This window comes from Lissotriton vulgaris, chromosome 5 (assembly GCF_964263255.1).
Source record: "Lissotriton vulgaris chromosome 5, aLisVul1.2, whole genome shotgun sequence".
NCBI lineage: Eukaryota > Metazoa > Chordata > Amphibia > Caudata > Salamandridae > Lissotriton > Lissotriton vulgaris.
The window spans coordinates 1,643,940,855-1,643,961,879 of NC_141693.1; the positions used below are offsets into that span (position 1 = coordinate 1,643,940,855).

General features: G+C 45.8%; 1 protein-coding gene across 1 annotated transcript in view; it reads left to right on the forward strand.

Moving 5' to 3' along the window:
• Positions 1 to 1,261: 1,261 nt before the first annotated feature.
• ZNF281 (zinc finger protein 281) overlaps positions 1,262 to 21,025 on the forward strand; it is a 78,347-nt gene continuing 58,583 nt past the window's right edge. Inside the window, exon 1 of the mRNA XM_086923791.1 lies at positions 1,262 to 2,034. Within this exon, the coding sequence (XP_086779917.1) occupies positions 1,552 to 2,034 (483 nt within the window). The 5' untranslated portion in view covers positions 1,262 to 1,551. The remainder of the gene's footprint in view (positions 2,035 to 21,025) is intronic.

A 21,025-nucleotide genomic window follows, 5' to 3' on the forward strand; every position in this document is an offset into this window, starting at 1 on the left:
AGTTGCTCAGGATCCAGAGTAGGTTGGCACCAGAACACCAATAAAATGCCTCAAATCCCACGGTTGTGCCCAGTGACCCCAGCTTGCCCTGTGGCCGTCTGAATGGAGATCTGACAGTCAACATGACAAGTCATATCACTGAAATAATAAGAACATTTAATTTAAGATTAACACTTCAATACAGTAGCCATGTATGCAACTGTTTAAATCACCCTCATTTGGTTGGTGTGACACTTTTTTCCACAAACAAAAACCTCTTTGGATTTCACTCAGGAGCCCTCTTTTCAGATCTACCAAAAAAAAAACTCACCCTCAAACAACTGATCGTTCTCCTTTCACTTTAATGGGATAATCCTACTAAAAGTCAGATTTAGCCCCTTCACTAGATGTTGACGAGGTGGTCAACCCTCTGTGTCTACAGCGGCTATCTAGTTAAAATGAAGGCATCCGTGAAAGGGCTCTCCCTGAGGAGCTCCCTGGAGAATGAGATGCTCTGTACACATCGCTCTGAACAGAGGCGTTCTCACCATTTTTGACATTTAGCCTATTATAACGGGAGCTCAACCCAATAATAGCATCTAAATGTAAACGTCTCAGTAGGAGGATTTGAGACTTAAGGACCATCTTTTATTTATCTTAATAATCGGCGTCACTCATTTCTTTCCCGAACAAAATGACAATAGGATAAAAACGCAATCTAAAACAAAACTAAATGTTTCCCAACCTGACATGGCCGCCTCTTACAAGATGCGTATAGTCAAATTCCTCTCGGTTCCGCTTGTATTTATCTAATCGTTATTATTTGACCCAATTTCAGTCTAAAATGTACCGACTTCGTTACACCATTTGGAATCACAATTACGGGCTGTGTATCACATCTTATGCTAAATTTACGAAATTACATTATAAATGTCAGAAATTTGTTTTACAATCTTAAAAAAAAATCTAAGCAAGGTTACGGTTGAATTACGAAGCAGTCGACTGCAAGAAAAAAAATAAGCGCTCGCCGAGCAAATTAACTAGATAAAATGAGTAAAACGTCTAAATTGTTGATTTCTTAAATATGTATCCTACTTTTCCTTTAATTTCAGGTATACCCCATCTTAAAAGTAAGAAAGCCGCCTTCAAAAAAATTGTCGCTTGGGTCAATCCATGCCAGATGCACATAGCGGAATTCCAGACTGTCTGTTTTCCAAAACCATTACATTTAGGCAAGTCTGCCGTCTATGCCTATGATTAAACGGATAGTGTCCCGGCATGCAGCGCGCCGAACATGCGCGGTGGGAGGAATTGTTAATTCTATTGTGGGGCTCCGGGCGTCGTTCTAACGGTGCGGTGGCGGCTACAGGGAGGTGTGCGCGCACCGGGCCCACGTCACCCGCGAAGGCAAGGAGCGTCCGCGGGGGAAGAAGCGCAACCAAGACTGTTACCTGTTCGCGGGATGGTGCGCAAGGGCCCACAAGCGCGCTCCCGCCAGGCGCCCCATTGTGTCTGCTCATCTCAACGCTAGGGGCTGGAGCAAGGTGAGGGGGGGCTAAGGTAGCGCGGGCTATGGAGCCCGCCTTCCCCCCCGGCATGCTGATGTTCAGCCACCTGCCCCCGGTCACCAGCTTCGGCCGCCTCCCGGGGGGGTCCGCTCTACTTTGCGATGAGATGACCCTGAAGAAGGAGCCCAGTTCCCCGCCTCGCCGCAGCCCCCCTGGGGGCTATATGCACATCAAGCAAGAGGGCGACGCGGGTGGCGGGCTGCAACAGCTCCGCCAGCAGCTGGCCCGGGAGCAGGAGCAGCAGGCCCGGCAGCTGGCCCACGAGCACCGGGAGCAGCTTGCCCAGGCCCGTGAGGACCAGCGCGCTCGGGAGCAACGGGTCCAGGAGCAGCAAGAGCAGCGCGCCCGGGAACAGCTGAGCTTGCAGGAGCAACACTACCGGCTGTTCAGCGGCGGGGCACCGCAGGAGGAGGTGGAGGAAGGTGGCATCGTGCAGGTGACGGTGGGAAACCACAACATGGCACAAGATCTGAGTTTGGACAAGGAGGTGAGTCCACTGATGTTTGATGATGCGGACGCTCCATACTCTTGTCTGCAATAGGAACGCTTACAATTTTTTTGAGATGCCTTTCCTAACCTTCGTTTCGAGTCCTCCACGGTAGCTAAGTATAATGACTCTTGCTCCCTACCCCCACCCCTCTGCAAATGTCAGCTCGGTCTTTGTAGGGAAAATACCTCATTCTGCACAGTGACTCTTTCTTCTGTAGCAAGTACACCAGGACCAGTAGGTATTCATTACGCGACGTATAGGGAGTAGCTCAATACGGAGACCGAAGGGGCGTCTCTGTCTGCCCTAATCATATCAGCGCAGTCCCATCAAATCTGTCGGGTAACAAAAATAAAGCAACTCTCTCCTATAACTGGTTCTGAAGAGCTCTCAAGGAGCAGTTTTCTGTCCATTGTTAAACATCTTGCGTTCTTCCATGCCGAAAATGTCAAGAACGCGAAATGCCTGTGTCGTCAGGTGACCTATTAACTTTGAAAGCATGAAGCTCAAAATAGATTGTACACAGCTTCTCCATTCGGGGAAAGAGGTAAAGTGATGTAATCAATAAGAAGCTGGGTCTTCCTTGTTGATTAAGCAAGTTACTTTATTGAATTAAGATGATAGATTATAAGATGTAATGTTAACCCAATCAGGAGCAGCTGTCCTGCTGCTCAGCCCTCACCCAACTGACATTCACAACACACTAACATTCCAATCATCCAACATTCTACATCCCATGCAATCAAGCTGAGCAGCAGGAAGATATAAGATACAACATATCTCCCTTCGTTGAGAAATCAAAAGAATCAAATAGAACATTGACAACAAGTCAAGAACAATAGGTCAGTAGATTCAATAAATTTAAACACAGCACAAGTAAGATAAAAAGTGCAATGCAATCAACAAACGATAAGTACCCACAAACCTCACTTCACAACCAATGACACAAACATCAAACTGACGCAAGAAGACACATCCTGTCTCTTTCTATACTGACACACACACACGACAGTCTGAACAAGCATCACATTCCTTCCTGAAATAAACAAGAAACCAACATCCTACACCCATAAGCCACAAGTCATACTAGTTGGCCAGACCAGTACATCAAGAAAGACACACAGAAACAAACCATAACACCAATATAAGCATCAGGAAGAACAAGCACACCCATAACTCATTCATAACAGACAACCCAAACGCAAGCCTGACGTGCGAGGCAACAGACATTCCCCATCGCAAGCCTGACGTGCGAGGCAACAGACATTCCCCATCGCAAGCCTGACGTGCGAGGCAACAGACATTCCCCATCGCAAGCCTGACGTGCGAGGCAACAGACATTCCCCATCCTGACGTGCGAGGCAACAGACATTCCCCATCGCAAGCCTGACGTGCGAGGCAACAGACATTCCCCATCGCAAGCCTGACGTGCGAGGCAACAGACATTCCCCATCGCAAGCCTGACGTGCGAGGCAACAAACATCCATATCGCAACCCTGGCGTGCGACGGACACTCCCAACACAAACACACCACTCATGCACAACACACACAGTGGGACAGCTCTTGGAGAAAACATCACCAACAACCAAACAACAACGATGAAGAAAGTTGTCCCCAACGCATGCTCTAAACATGGTCACTCAGATCAGCCACAATTACAGGAAGCATAGTCCCGTTACAGCGATCAAAAATGTTCCACAGTTCCCTTTGTGTACGCCGACTCGCTTCAATTCTCGAGACCTTTTGAGCAATTCCTGTAACAGCCAGGCTCTGAATTTCGCCAAAATTTGTATAAATGAGTTAACACCATATGTAAAAACGAACCGAAACAGTACCTGGTTCACGCAAACAAGCTCCTTGTAATAACCATGGCAATACCTTTCCGTCACAATGAATGCCAAGCAATGCCACAATCAAAATGGAAGCACGTATTACAACGTCGAGACGGGTGGCACGCACATGCGCCAAAACATTTTCCCAGAAGAAAAGACGTCACAGAAGATGACACCGATGCTTGCTGCGACGTTAAACCAGTCTCAAGGAGATTTCAAAACAAAAACGGTAACCGTTATTTCCCCAAGTTCATGAAAACGGTCATAAAAATAAAGTGTACTTTTCCAAGGTAACTTTCCAAAAATGACGACAATGTCTTATATATGTTCGCACCTCAAGTTCACAATAATCTGTCACAGAAGAGGCTCGATTTCCGCCTCCGATCCCAACCAGACCAGGCGGCTGTTGCTCTGTATGGCTCAATTTTTACCACAGTACTCAGCTGCTTATGTACCAGCCACACCGAGGCTCGAAATTCAGCCCCCGAACCACAATCCAATTACAGATCAGCTGTAAATAAACCCTAGGAAACACTGGAAAGTCTTACGCCCCTGGGTTATCTGAAAAAGGCTCGATCTTTGCTCCTGAACATCCGTGCACAGACTTCTCACTGAGGCCCGATTTTTGCCCATGTGTACAAATAAACGGCAGAGCGGCAGTCATTAATCCTCCTCTCTCCAAATGCTCACACTTCCCTCTGAGGCCCGATTTTCGCCCCCGATTACAAATAAACAGAGCTGCAGTTATTGTCACTCTCCACCGAGGCTTGATTTGACTGCCCCCGATCCACATACAAATGACATAGCAGCTGTTAAAGTGTAAGTGCTTTACACAGAGGCTCGATTTACTGCCCCCGAACACAAATAACAACACGTGATAGATCTGGCAAACCTAGGTTTCAGGGCGGCCGATGTACGGGTCACTGATGGGGTTAGTTTACCAGACAGCGTTACACACACACTTAAAATCTTTAAGAATCATTTACCTCGAGATTTCCTGGTTTCGATTTTCTTTACTTTTCATGTACCTTTTCTCTTCAAGCTTGAATTTCTTTGCCTGTTTCTTATCAGTACTCCTTAGCTTTTCGTTTTCTTTTATGTTGCACGCGTAGATTCTCCAAAGATGTCGCCAAATGATGTAATCAATAAGAAGCTGGGTCTTCCTTGTTGATTAAGCAAGTTACTTTATTGAATTAAGATGCTAGATTATACGATGTAATGTTAACCCCATCAGGAGCAGCTGTCCTGCTGCTCAGCCCTCACCAAACTGACATTCACAACACACTAACATTCCAATCATCCAACATTCTACATCACATGCAATCAAGCTGAGCAGCAGGAAGATGTAAGATACAACATAAAGCTTAAGTTGTCACATATTATGTTGAGGTCACCAAAAAGTGTTCGATCGTAGACCTTCCACTTCACCAGTAACCGAATGCTATAAAGAACGCATCCTTGATGTTTTTGACTTCGAGGTGTAAATGTGTACACAATTGCTGCTCATTTACTATAGATAAACCATTCTTACTTTTTGGGGCTTTCCCCGTACAGGAGAGGACCAACCATTTATCAGCCCAACTGCATGCCAGGGAAGAAGCAGTCTGTTCCAGTCTGGGAGGTCATCAGTGCACAATAGATGGACTCAGCATCTAAGGGGTTTTATTCCTTGCTGCTTACATGGCAAAGTGGTTCTCGTTTACATGACAGCTTTTGGATTTTAACGATTTGTAAATAATTGTAGAGTTTTGACAGTATCAACTTATTTGGTTTTCACTTACTGGACACTATAGTGGCACTGCAAAATTACACTGACACTGTCCAGACCAGATAAAGAGAAAGAACACATCAGCAATGAAGGATCTAAAAAGAATGCAGATGTTAAAGTAACAGAGCGAAGAATAAGAGATATAACTAAAACAAGATACAACAGTAACATTGTGGTTAAGAACCATTTTTAAAATGTAATTCTTTCCTGATTTCCCCGTCAGTAAAGGAGAACATTTAACACTTGTGCTGAATGTATAAGCATTGCTAATAAGCATTGCTAATAATGCCACAGAAGCACAGTACTACTATCTCCTGCACAATTAGATCTGCTATGAGACTTGTATCTCTACAGAATTCATCAAGCGCCACATTTTTGGAAGACCTTTTTAGTGTGATCTAAGAGTTTTAGAAATTGATGTACATTGTGTAACTCTAACACTTGCAAATACTATAGGTGCTCTTCAAATCTTCAGTCGTTCTTTAGCAGCTATAGCAAGATCTGCGTATATACACACCTCTTGCTTTTTTGCTTGTGAGCTGCTTTTTTTCATGGTCCTTAATTTTTGTTCATAAGCTGTGTCTCGAACAAGTGTGTTCCACAATTCTTACTCGCCCATATATCCCCAGATCAATGTGAAATCGCTTCCAAAGGAAATCAATTTCTTAGTATGCTATCACTGTTCTCCTCATCATTATGCTCTTAATTTCACCCCCTATTCCTTCCCATCTTTCTAATTCTTGTGCTTTTCCATTTCCTTCTCATGCTCTTTTCTCTCACACTAGTGTCTCGCTTCCCTCTGCCATCCTCTTATGTTTCCTAGTCGCTAATTTTTTTGTGCCGCTAGTCATCAGACGAGCGGATCCTGGATATTCATGTGAGGTTGGGACCTCTAGTCAGAGGCTGAGCAGTGAAGACTCACGAGTGAACTGAACACAGCACCCTAAGCATAACGTCAACGCTAAATTTTATTCACCTGTAGCCAGTTGAGTCAAATCAAAAGCAAGACACTTTTCAGAGCTGTAAACAGAGCATTAAAACAGTGTTTCTTCCCACATTCAGTCCACTGAAATTAACGAATATTCAATGAGCAAAATCCCTAGAATAAGGCACACCAGAGTTGCCGCCAGCAACCATATAGGCTCTCCCAATGCCACCTTACTGCACACCACAGTATCGTAGGTTCCTTTCCATTCCCCATAAAAACGGGCTGAATCCCTGCCCTCCTCAAAACAATCATCTTCTGTACCTAAGATTCCACTTTTCACTTTCATTGAAAAATAGTTGATTAAACAGTCTCCCTCCAGCCACAACAAAACTTTATTAGGCACAATCTCCAGACATTTAAGGCTGCCGTCAGGTGAGTTGTGAACAATGTTCTTAGTTTAACAGCATCCTCTGCCTCATCATGTTCTGGCCAGTGTGAATCTTGCATTACCATTGATGAACAGTCAACTAGACACTCCATTCCTACACTGAGATTAGCATGAAAAGCCTCGCCACCTTTCCTGACAAAGTAGTATATCCTAGTGGGCTCTCAAAGATCTTTGTCCCTTCCAGTCATTTGCAGCATGTGATAGGACTCCGTGTGTACCCCCATCTTTTCACCCTGCGTAACCCCTCCAGGTATACTGTATAATACAAAATGATTTACAAAAAGGGTCTAGGATATAATACCGCACTTGTATATATTATGGGAATTTTTGTTAACATATGGTGTGTTGATCAAAGGAAACCGGACCCTTTTAGTTTCCTATGATGTGAAAGAACGTTCCACAACAGACCTTTGCAAAGATGATTTGATCCGCACACATTACACACAAGAAATCAGTTCCACCAAGCGAAGTAGTTCACACAATTCTTTATTCTTTGAATCTTTATTTTCTTCTCTTCACAGTATCCAAAGCGTTTTGTCCTTGTGAAGGACTTCTTCAGGGCTCATTAATTATCCGTTCTATTGCCTGAGTGTTCCCTCTGCTCAAATTGAGCTGATCTTATGGTCCTTCTTCTGTGTCATGCATGGCACTTTAAGGTATTGCTTTGAGTATGGGAGTGCTCTTTGTGAAAGGGCAGAATGCCACCTCTCACAGTGAAGTTAGCCAGTGGATGAAGGCTTACTCATCACCCCATGCTGTTAGCTGTAGCAGGTAAAAGAACAATGTGAGTGACTCCATACCAGACCAATGGATGCTGAGGGCTGGCTGATAGTCTGTATATTTTTCATGTAATGTTATTAAAACGAAGCATCTTGTATAATGCCAGACTTTAAAAAAAACACTCACTTGTCTGGCATATTAGCAACTCTTGTGCTCAAATTATTGTCTTGTAACCACTTATTTACACCGTGGCTAGGGCGACTGACTCCAGAATCTGGGGATCATGGTTCGATCCCTGGCACAGGCGTCAGATTAGCCCAGCACCATGTGACTCTGGGCAATAGCTTGCTTAATCTTCCTGACGGCCCCCAGCTCCTAGAGACCGTCGAGGGTGATTGTGCGCTTTACAAATGTGGATTATTATTACAACCGTTTCAAACAAGAAAAGATCCGGGATCCGGTCATTGAGGGCGATAGCAGGTTTACCAGTGGGTGCCTTGCGACGAGGTCGGTGTGCCGATTTCGACACCACCACCAACCCCCCCCCCCCCCCCCCCCCCCCCCCCCTCCTCCTGTGATCCATTGTGTGATTTATTTATTTTTCACCCTACAAATGCATAACAATTTTTTCGGTTCCTCAAAATTTGAGGTTACCAAGGAAGGAATTTTCCTTCCCATGCACTTTTTACACTATAATTTCACTTTCACGTCCCTAGGTCAGGGTGGGCCTGAGAGGGGCCATACCGCCGGGGTTTACTCCACTTATGGTCCTGACGAATGCCTGGTAAAATGACACCACACACGGCAGAAACATGTTGGCCCACTTCTAAGCTAATGAAATAGCCAAACAATTTATTTGGCCTGTTTTCATACACATCGTTTTAATATGTCCAATTGATCAACTAATAAATAATTTTTGATACAACTTAGAGACATTTTGAAATCTCACTATCACTTAGCACTTACCATTTCACAAAACCTGCTCCGCAGTAAATCTGGCGATGTAGCACACTGGGGAGGCATTCAGCCACTCCCAGTGGTGCCCAATGATGAAGCATGTCACCAACCAGGGTGGTGAGTGAGGGCCTTCTATACAAACCTAAATGGGCTTTGTATTCCTGCATTCCTTGCTCTTGTTGTTAAAATTAGACTTCTTTTACACTCTTTTCTTGTTTGAAACAGTATTGTTGGGGACTAAGTGTATGATTACATTTTCCCTATCTCTCCTTTTATTGAATAATATTATTATTACAACCACCATTAACACCACTTCACTACTCGGACCATACTGTAACAGTTTTGTCTCTCTAGCAGTACCATTCCTTGCACTCCCCAGGATTTCATTACTAAGTGCATAGGCCCCCAAATGCTCTACCTTCACTCCGAAATCAAATTCCTAATGACCTTTAGACCCTTCCGAGCTCCATGTCCGTGTAGTTCAGCTATCTCAAGGAGTCCTTGAAAATATTTGTTGTCACTGAATTTCATCCCTCCTGTTCCTCACCTACTACAATTGACTTACTCCTTCCTCTCCATACACACCCATCACACTCAGATCTTGGCTGAAAACGTTTCTTCTTCAAGACTTCAGACATCAAAACTGTCTTCATAGCACGTATCTCTTGCCCTCTTACCCATTTAGCTTCACTTGTGTATTTGTGAAACGCATGGTAATCCCCACAGAGCTCTTGGCACTATTGACATTTAATTGATGTTTCTCATTAACCCCTCCCCTGCTGATGACTGAACCGCTTCGTCATCAGCTGCGGTGGCGCTGTGCTGATGACTGAGCGGTTCCGTCATGGCCCGCCCAACGCTCCTGCGCGGCGCGAATTCCACGCCTGCGCTGAGCGTTCTATTAAGCGGGCGGGGCCATGACGGAACCGCTCCGTCATAAGCACAGCGCAACCGACGCTGGTGACGGATCGGTTCCGTCACCAGCATGCGCCCGCCGCATTTCCGCCCTGCCCCCATAGCACTGCGGCGGAATACCTGCCGCAGTGAAGGGGTTAAACCAAATCTCAAGGATAATAATTGTATCGAACTTGAAAGGATGAGTTGGCTCTCTTTGATATGAATTTCAGATCACAATAAAAATCCCTGCTATTGGTACATTAGCCCACTGAGCAACCTTTTATATGCACTATCTGACACCTAGAACATAACTATTAAACCACTGACCCTTTCATCTTGGGACCTACCACACTTGACATTTCTCTTTAATCATTCATTTAACACAGGCACCTATCCATCTGCTCAGAATCTCATTTTCTTTGACTCCGCTACAGCAGCTAATTGCTGTCCTCTGTTTCAGTGCTCAAAATCTCTAGTAATTTGTATCAATTGCCTTGCTACATATTTGAATGTTAATTTCCTGCTTTTATATTTATAGCTCTAACTTTTGCCCATCATAGTTGCCTCTCTTTTTACTCCTATACTTATACACTTCAACAGGCTTTCATACCATTGATTGCCCTACAATACTTTCCACTTTAATTTCGGTATCCCAGAGTTATCACTGAAATGTATGATGTTATGCAGATTTGTGGGGTGCACCATAAACCTGAAGGGTATCCTGGCGCTGAGCATGTATGAGTCTAGCCAAACATAGGGCCTAATGGGACTACTAGAAAAGCCATGTTGTTCAGCTTCTTGTGGAATTCATAGAGTGAGTAGGGAGGCTCTTCTGTGTAGCTGCAGGTCGTTCCATGCTTAAGAAGAAATGAAGACTTGATCGACAGATGTAGTTTTCAGTATGCCTGTGATTTAAGTAGTCAGCACCTGGAAGGTATATGAAAGCAGATGGGGTCCTTCAGCGCAGCCCTGCGCTATATAAGTATTCCTGGATTAGGATGCGGTTGTTGAGGTATGCTGTGCCAGTTTTATGTGGTGCTTTGCAGGTGTGGTAGAGGATTTGAATTGTGCTGGTTTGTGAATACATAGCTTGTGATGCTCCTTGGTGATGTGAGTGCAGCATGGGAGGTTGAGTGATTCTGGTTGGCAAGTTCGGAATGATTATAAAGAAAGCAATGGTCCCTAAAAAGGGAGGGGGGGGGGGGGGGGGGGGGGGGAACTGTCAGCCTCAACTTCCTTGGCAACCATATAAAACCACAAAGATCGGTTTTTAGCAACAACAAAAACAAGCATTTGCAATGCAATAGGGCACTCATTTACGCAAGTTTAAGCTATTGGTATTATAAATGACAATGCTTTGTATTTATGTTTTAAAAACGAAAACAAAAATAGGCATTATTTGCAATGTCAATAGCTACAACTCGCGTAAATGCGAGACCTTTTGCATTGCAAATGCTTGTTATTAATTGTATTCATGGAATGTCTTGCACATGCTTGAAAAAAATCGTACCACATACATCATCTTGAACCTGTGGTTTTTGCCAGTGCTTGTTCATATTGCATTAAAATTAGCATATCTCTGTATACCATATGTTGCTATGCATAGGTTAACAAACATATACAGTGCAATTGCATCGCACGGTCCTGTATGTATGGAATAAATTGCACATGTGTATGTATAGATTTGAAGTACCCTTCTGAGTGTGCAGGGGCGGTATGAATGAATGTGGAGACTTGCATAATACACTCCAGTAGTGTGCATGAGTAAATGCACTCCGTGGATAGAACACCCCGAACATGTGAATGCACTGGGATTACCCAATTGTTTGCATGAATGTATTAATGCACACCTGAGTGTATGTATGTATGAATAAAGCAATGCGCAAACTTGAATAACACTCCTGAGTGTGAGTATGAAAGCACACATTAGAATTACACACCTCGAATGTGTATGTATGTTGGTACTAAAACACAGTATTATTAGTACACATACTGAAAATGCACCTTTACAGGTGAGCTTGAATGCTGTGTTAAGACGCTTTCCGGGAACAGAATGATTCATGCCTGGCTACCTCTGCGCTGCCCTCCCTTTCACAAGAAACTTCATTAGGGAGCTCCAAGTTTTCCCATTCATCGCAGCCCTTGCAGCGAAGTGTGTGTTTTTTCTTGTTTTTTTGATGTATCCTCCGGTTCCTCGCTGCTGGTCGCTGTCTCTGTGCAACACAGCTCTTGGCCACCTGTTTTACGTTAGCCACAGGCGTTTACACATCCCAGCTTTAGCTGCTGGTGGTCTGACCACTGACTGCAGAAGATAACTGGGCGCTGCGGGAGCTGGGCCCACCCTGCCCCGTCCCTATTTAGTGCCAGGCACTGCGTGCCCGGACCCTCGCCTCCAGCTCCAAGCGGAGACCCGCTGCCTCGAGTACACATGTGGGTACTTGCAGTTTACACACCGCTTCCCCTTTAGAGACCTTGTTATACTCCCACAGTTTAACGGTTCTCTTGTTTTTCTTGCATCTTCCTCTTTGTAATCGAGTATACACCCCCCCCCAGCCATTTTTTGTTGGCTTTGTGTTGCCCCTTGTAATTGCATCAGTTTTATAGCGCACACAGAATCGCGTTTAGGCTCGTTGGGCAAGCTTTTTTTTTATTACCCATCTCTGATAGTCATTCCGTTGGCTTGGGAAGGGTCCAATCCCAAACTGCCACTCGCAGGAGATCTGAAATATAGACCTGCACCATGGGTTGCACTAAATCGATGCCTTTTCAGGAAGTCAGACTTCAGTCGATGTACCCAGCTGATAAACAGTTTTCCTTTCTTGTTGAGAGACTTGAACAGGAATGGGTTTGATTATAGGGTCCGTTTACAGCCCCATAAGTACAATCAAATAAAGCTCCCCTGGTCCTGTGAGTGTGGGAGCCTTGTGCCCACGTGCAGGCCTCTTTGTTATGTTATGTTATCAGGAGTTTTATTGAGCGCTCAGCTACTCAGGCAGAGTGTCCCGGCGCTAACAGACCTAACACAGCATAACCCAGGCGGCAGAAGAGGAGTTAGAGACAAAACAGCCACGTTTTAAGCTCTTTCCTGGAAGATGCTAAATTCTCGCTCTTTCTCAGAGCGAGTGGCAGCGCATTTCAGGCCCGCAGCGCCAGATATTTAAAGGATCGGCCCCCGGTTCGCGCGCGCCTCATTGCCGGGACCCTGGCCAATGACAAGGCAGCCGATCGTAAGGCTCTGGATGGATGGTGGAAGACAGCTTTCTTCTGCAGATAGAGCCCCAATACCATGAAGGGCTTTAAACGCAATGGTAAGGGCTTTGAACTTAATGCGTTTCCTGATTGGGAGCCAGTGAAGGGACTTCAAAAGGCTGGTGGCATGAGAACTGCGGCCACGGCCGAAAATTGCCCTTGCCGCCGCGTTCTGCACTACCTGTAGACAAGACAAAAGATATTCAGGCAGGCCGAGGTAGAGTACGTTCGCATAATCCAACATTGATCCGATCAGGGCTTGCACAGTTATTTTCCTACGGCCAGTAGAAAGGAGACAACCCAGTCCTCGGAATACCTAGTCGCCATGGGGTGACTGTGCGAAGGGAAGTAAGTCATTAAAAGAGAACTATGTCAAAGTTTAAAATCTCATCTCACTGCTTGTCCAGGTTGCACGTTCGTATCCATTACATGTGGCACAAGAACATGACTAACATTAACAAGAGGAAAGAGTGCAGACGAGAAGTGTGGCATCTGAGAGGCATTATATATCGGACAATGCTGACAGCACCCCCACGCCCAGGATACACGCCTCGGAGAGTCAGAATACTGTATTGTGTCAGTCTGTCAAAGACAGGCATACGATATACAATACAAAACATACAGGGTTTCATATTTAATGACATACCCCCATAAGAGACAAGCTAAAATTATTCACAATAAACTAAAAACTAGCAGATTTGTGAGCTGCCCGCGAGTGGTGCGCACGCACCACAGCGAGCAATCTGTTTTCCATTATCGCGCCCGTGTCTGGGCACGATAATTGAAAACGGATTTCGGGGTGCGGGTAACAGACACCAATAGGCCATGGCCATACCAACACGACCGCCTATGGCCTATTGCGTGCTGTCTTTCTGAAAAAGACGACTGCAAACGCCAATACCGTGGCCCAAAATGAATCGCGCATGCACAAGCAAGTGCGATTCCAGGGTCCGTTTTGGAACCCTCCACAAAAGGGCTCTTGCCCTGCGCGAGCACTGCTGTGCTGTGCAACGCAGGGCGCGAGCCCTAAAAGGTCTGTTTTTATTATTATTTTTTTGTTAACCCCTTCCATGCTGGGCCGTTTCCGTCGCTGTGCGGTAAACAAAAGAACAGGGCGGGGCCGTGACGAACCCCAGCCGTCATCAGCACACGAGCGCTGCAGAGCGTGACGGCTGGGGTTCGTCACCAGCATGGAAGGGGTTAAAGAAAAAAAAAGTTTACCATCCCTATTTAGACATTTTACGGTAAAGTGCTGCTCCCAACAGTGCAACAAGAGTGAGGTGAGTTTCAAGTGCTATAGAACACTTGTGAATGTGGATACACTGGTTGTTAAATTACACTCTGAAACAGGGTAACACATTCCAAATCTAATTAAAAGCAGCACACCAGTATCTTGTCTACGCTTCAAACCCGAAACATTAATTATAACGGGTTATCAGGACGAAGGGAGTTATTTGGAAGCACCCAAGTGTAGCGGTACTCCTGTGGTGGGTATTAAATGTAATGATGTGGGAGTGAATCAAGATCGAAGTGAGCGTCAGCAAGAGTTGTGGTGTGCACTCAGATTGTTTTCTAAATGATGTGAGTAACTCCAGATTGGTTACTGGGTTACCCATGTGAGTCCCTAATATATGGTACCTTAGGTACTAAGGGCATAGGTACCCCAGAGGTCTACCAGGATCTGAAGCATGTATTATGGCTCCCTTGGGAAGCCTTCCAAAATGGCACCACAGGTCTACTACTGCAGACTAGGTAAAGTGGTGCATGCACCTCTCACTAAGATATAGGCTACCTATATCTACCGTATATCACTGACACGTATAAACCTATAGGTCACTCCTATGGCAGGCTTTGACAATCCTGAAGGCATAGTGCTTGGTTTTGTGTGAGAGGGTGCCCATGCATGAGCAGGACCCTCAGGATACATGGCTCAGGATAAATGCATTTGCATGACTCATTAGATATAGCTTGCTTGCTTCATGAGCACTCTAGAACGTCTGGGGGTTGATTGCTATTTGTGCAATAAACTCGGGATGAGTTGTCCTCCGTCTTTCCCCATACGCTGCTCTGCTGGAATCAGCGGAGCAGCGTGTGGGGTAAGACGGTGCTCATGAAGCAAGCAAGCTATATCTAATGAGTCATGGAAATGCATGTATCCTGAGCCAAAAACCGCTGTAGGCACACTGTAGCCTATATTTTTAAACACTTATAATATATTTTTCACTTTGTTATTTATACAAACTTTAACAAACTAGTGAAACGTGAGTAAGGTGGGGAAGTTGTGCCCCCATCCTGAAGAAGGAGCACATGCTCCGAAACATGTCGACGCACACGAGGTACTGTCCATAAACACGACAGATAACCTCGCACTTCACTTCTTTTAGTAGTACCAGCCCGGGGTTGTGAATAAAGTTTTTTCCTATACACCCACGAGCCAGGTACTTTTTAACCCTTCACTAAATCCCACCACTCACATAAATATCCCCATCACTTACACCACACGCACCATACATAGTCATTACCATCAGTGCTCCCGCGTAGTCGTAGGTCGCAGCACGCCGCATCCCGTTAGAGGGGTGCGAAGACCCCTATGATGAAGCATGACACCAAGGGGCCTTTTAGTGTGTGAGGGGTATTTTACAAAACACAAAGTGCTCCCACACTCTTGTGGGTAACACTTCTCTCAGTCATTGTTAGTAGGATTCCTCTTGTCTATAAAAGTAGAGTGTGCCATACAGCGATTGCTACAATAGTTAATTGTGGACACGTAAACCATTGATGTGTGAACTGAGGCTGGTGCTGTGTGTGCCTGTAGAAATTGTGCACTGATGGCTGGTGGTGTGTGTGCCTGGTGGAAGTGTGCACTGCCGGCTGGTGGTGTGTGCCTGGTGAAAGCGTGCACTGACGGCTGGTGGTGTGTGCCTGGTGAAAGCGTGCACTGACTGCTGGTGGTGTGTGCCTGGTAAAAGCGTGCACTAACGGCTGGTGGTGTGTGCCTGGTGAAAGCGTGCACTGACGGCTGGTGGTGTGTGTGTGCCTGGTGAAAGCGTGCACTGATGGCTGTTGGTGTTTGTGCCCGGTGAAAGCGTGCACTGACTGTGTGGTTGTGTGTGTGTGGTTGTGTGTGCGCCACAGGAGACCTGTACTTTACTTTCTGAGGTTTTTTCCTTTCACTTCTCTGGAGAGGAGCAATAAATGAATAGTGCATTGATATTTATTTAAAATACACGCGGACAGAGTATCTTTAAGTGCACTTTTGGTGATGGGAATTGTACGAATTATTCCGCTCAGAGAAGCGTGCTGGCACGCGGGACACTGCCTTCGAAGGGTTGTGGTGGCCGGTGTGGTGTTGATGCAGCTCGTGATTGGGGGTAGGGGCTGCCTTGGGACAAGATGGGTGCTGCTGGTAGTGTGGCGCCGTGGGGGGGGGGGGGTCACTGCTCTGCGAGGCGCTTCGGAGAGCGAGGCTGACCGGGAGGGGGGAAGAAAGGGGTTACGGCAAGCAGAGGATCCTGATTACGGACAGCTGAAGAGTCTGGCGATGGAGAGTCACCCGGCCCTCTGTTCCTAAAATGCATTATCGAAGAGTCACACAGTCACCAATGCCGAATCCAGGAAAAACAAGCTCTTGGTATTGCTGTGGGGAGGCGGGGCGGGAGCGCATTGGCGGGGGAGCAGCAGCCTTTGATGTGCGAGCAAGTAGGATGGAACACCATATGGGGTGTGACGAAGTGAGGCCAAGTGCGCGCTGGGGAAGCGTCGCGGTTGAGTACCTCACATGCATTGGGGACAATCCTCGCTGGTTTCAAGAGTTGTTTTGCCTACAATACTCTCGAAGAACAATGCATGCGCGTTGGTTCTACAAGACCTAAAAAGGATGTCAAATCGATCCTCTTGGCTAAATTCACTTGAATATAAACTTTTGAAATATTGTTTTGACTATCTATCTCTCCACTGTATTACATTGTTCTGCCACGTCGTATTTTTCTTTTGTAAAGCGCTCTGTTATCTGTAAGGATCTTGTTCGCGCTAGATAAAACTTTGAAAATAAAATAAACTGGACCCATCCAAAACGGACATTATCTGGTTTCCATCTGCTTTCTCGTCACCTGACTGACCTGCGCCAATGTGGGCAAAACTGACCTTGGATCTCCTGTGTTCCAGTTCAGGAAGGACTCGGGATGGCAGTTTGGGCTGAAATGTTTATATTGGAACAGGGCATAGAGTGATTTGCATATGGCTGGGTATAAACTGAGGTGGCATGGTGGGCAAAAGATCGAGGTTGTAATTCTACCCCGAGCAATTGTCACGGGTTAGACTTAATGTAATCATTCCTCCCATTAGCTTTTGCGTGTCTGACCTCTAAGTATAGGTGTTAAATTATCAATTTTTGTGTTCCTTGATTGGAAATGTATTTGTTTAAAATCTTTAGATTACTTTCAGATTCATAGGAGTGCAGGTCTTACACTTACAGAGCCATTTTTGTGTTTCCCAGTTAGGTGGTTGAGTATCTGAACGACAGTCGAAACCAAAAGAACATTAAAAAGTTTGTTGGTTTACTCACCATTTGTATTAGATTTTCTTTGAAATAGTTTTTAAAAAGGGTCTTGGACATGCCTTGAGGCCAGTTTGCGTATTTCTCTCCTTATACTGTTCCGAATATAGAGGAGGAAGACAAAGAAATCGGGGTTGTGTTTTTTCAGTGCACTTTTGGTGTTCTGAACACAGCGCACTTTTGGCAAAGCTACAGTCAAAGAAAAGGTTTGCATTGTGATTTTCCTCACACAGAAGAATATGTTGCAAATAATTTACAAAATATAGAGAAGAAAGGAAGGTGCAACCACGGAAATGGTCAGGCCAGTTGAAAGCATACTCTCTGCAGTCTAGATCGATGGAAGAATGAAGTCCTTTTTTTTTTTTTTTTTTTTTTTTTTTTTTTTTTTTTAGTACAATTTTTTTAATTTTGTTTAACGGGTAGAAGAACAAATTAATGTTACATTTAGTCTGAAGGACAAGGCTTATCAAGCTAATGCACCTGTAATCGAGCTTCATACAAAGAGATACGATGGTAGAAAACAAACATATGAAACTCATAGGATAGAACACATTATTTCCCCCCCCCTTCCCAAATGTTTTGAAATGTCATTAGCGCCCTTACATTTAAAGCATATCGTTTTCCCTTGCTTTCACCCGTTACATTTTGTAAACCCGAGAGTTTTATGATGGAACTTTCCCTTTTTTTCTACTTATGGAGAATGAGAGATTTTGCATTAAGGAGGCTATCAAATGCAGTTGTCTTTGCCATAAAGATGAGCTTCAGGAATTACAAATCTCAAAAAGGGCACCCCGAGGACCAGGTGCTAAAGAACCCTGGAGCTTCGTGCCAGACCACTGGAAAATCTTTTTCGTAAACTCGAATAGTACTGGGCCGGTCATGCATACATAGTCGGTCTCCTCCTGTCAAGCCCACCTTTAAAGCTCATCTCGTATACTGAGGAAAACATTTTATGTAAGCGATATGGCGTATAAGAGAGCATCCTTTTGAAAGGAAAGCCATCCTTTAAAGTTCGCCCCTCTGGTTGCTTTATGAGCCTATTGATTACATTGTTTCCATTGATTGCATCATTTCCAGGTAGAAAGCTCTAACCTACACTCTGTAGAGAGCTCATTCTTGTTTAACCCGGTACCAATTTAAACTGCAGTTGTTGCACTTAAATACAATACCAGTTGTCAACTCCATTTTGTACACTAATGTAATAGACTTGATTACTAGTGGAGGAGGAAAGAGTCCCTCGGTGGCTGGATTCCTTGCAAGAAATGGTGAAATTGGAGATATGAAAAAAACGAAACTGGAAATTGACGGATTACTCATTTGTATCTGCCTCTAGGACATCACAGCTCCAGCTTTTTAGGTCTCGCAGAGAGACCTAATAACGCTGATCCAGAAATCTAACTTTTATGATCCGGATTTGTAGAAGTGCTCGTGACCGCGCTTCTATCCCCCTGCCTTGCTCTTCAAAGACTCCCCTTACCATTTGCTCCTGCCTCCCCGCCCACTGGTTCATTCAGACTTCACGGCCACAGGCTGTGACTTGCATCTCGCCCACTGGTTCCCACTTCACGGCCCCAGGCCGTGACTCGCATCTCTACTCCCCCCTGGTCTCGCATCGAAGGCAGCAAGCTGTTTACGTTTCTCGGGATGGCGTCCGTTTCCCTTGTAAATTGTCGTCCGAGATTTCGGGTGTCAGCAGCTGCTCCTTTGAAACATAGGTTCACTTGTAAACCCCTCATGGATCCTTGATCAGTTTATCTTGGACCCACAGCTAAAGGCTTTCCATTTTGGCGCGCAATTGCTCAACAGCTAGCCTCCTTACAGCTAGCTGCATTTAGATTGCCTGCCGCCCAAACTTCTTTTTGGGAATATCCCGTACAGTAATCGCCGCTCTCCTGTAGCATTTACCCAAACAAATACGACAAGGCTTCATCATATTTAAGGTGGAAACTGTCTCATTCAGCCCATTGGAAGTATGACGGAGCGTGTCTACAAACATAAAACGTGTTGCCAACGTTGGCCTGCTTTGGTGTTAATCCCCCCACCCCTCCTCTCCATTCCTCCACCCTCCCCCCCTCCTCTCCATCCCTCCACCCCACCCCCGCGTTTGAAACTCTGAAAATACTAGCTACGTTTATTTTCATCTTCTGGAGAGAAACTTTCATCCTAACTGCCTGCTTGTGACCTTGAGTAGAATTGTAACATGGAACCTTGAACGCTCCACCCTCTCTCACCCTTGTGAATTCATTTCGCATTTAATGTTTTCCAGAACTCTTGGCAGGCAGCATCAAATTACTCTCCCTGGTGATGCATTCAGTTTGTGTAAGGTGAGCGATGTCGTAGAATATCTATCGCGAAAAAACAGTTGATGGACAGAATGCAGGACAATAACACAACAGGTGATGGACCGAATGTGGATCAATGTCACACACTCACCCCAGTCCGAAGATCTGGGCCCAAATCCATCGTTATTTTGCACTCCACACCACCCCGGGTTAGACAATGGCGATATGCAAATCAGCTCTGACCCTGTGCCCCATGGGAACAGTCCAGTCCGAACTACAAAAGCCATGTCCTTCCCAGAACGGAATCAAGCATCCGAGGACCGGACCGGTTTCGAGGTAACACCTCTCATCAGCCCGGCTAGCTTGACTCAATGTCATACATTCACCCCAGTACAGAGATCTGGGCATAAATCCATCTTTTTAGGTCTCGGCCTAACCAGGCAGCCCACCCCCTCCCTCTCCAGCGCGCGCCCCATTCTCTGTTGCCACACGCATTAGTAGGCAGCCCACCCCCCTCCCTCTCCATATGGTAGCTCGAGTTGCAGGCAGCCCTCCCTCTACAGCGCCTGCCTCCTCTCTGCCCAATGCATCCCACAATTCACTCACTTTCTTTTGCCACAAAGCCCTCACAAGCGCACACTCACATTTGGCTTTAAAAAAATGCATTATTGGAGGCGTTTTGCTTTTCCCACTTTATTCCTGCGATACGTTACATTTTTTAGGTCTCGCCTGTCGATGCGCATGCGCATCGAGCTTGCGAGACTATGGGGGCTTAAACAGTCTTTAACCAACTTGCAAGGAATCTTGGCGATTCCTTGCAGTGCCCGTGAAATTTAAGCTCAATGCGCATGCGCATTGAGCTTAAAAGCGCGTGCACATGCCCCCAGCCGCCTGCTTGCATGTATTTTCCCTCAGGCGCACTCCTCCCACACCCCCGCTCCGCCCCCTCCCCTGCCTGCCGTGTCGCATTTCTTAAGTTCCCTCAGCCGCACTCCAGGCCCCTGCTGCTTTCACACCCTCTCCCCGCTCCGCCCCCTCCCCTGCCCGCCGTGTCGCATTTCTCCTCCCCCCTCCCCTTCTCTGCCTTCCTTCCGTCTTGTTTTTTTTTTTTACCCGCTCCGCCCCCTCCCTTTTCCCCGGAGTCACTTATTCCTCTGAAGAAATGACACAATGCTTTTAACAATCTCACAATTTGCACTCGTGTACCACTACCCACTCTCTTCTCACCCTTCCTCTCCCTCACTACCCCTCCCTTCTTTGTGTGCGCACGCACCACGTGAAATCCCAGCGAAAAGTTAGCAGCGCTGAAACCCTCCCAATCTCAGCCCGCCAGAATCGCTCTGGATGAAGGCAA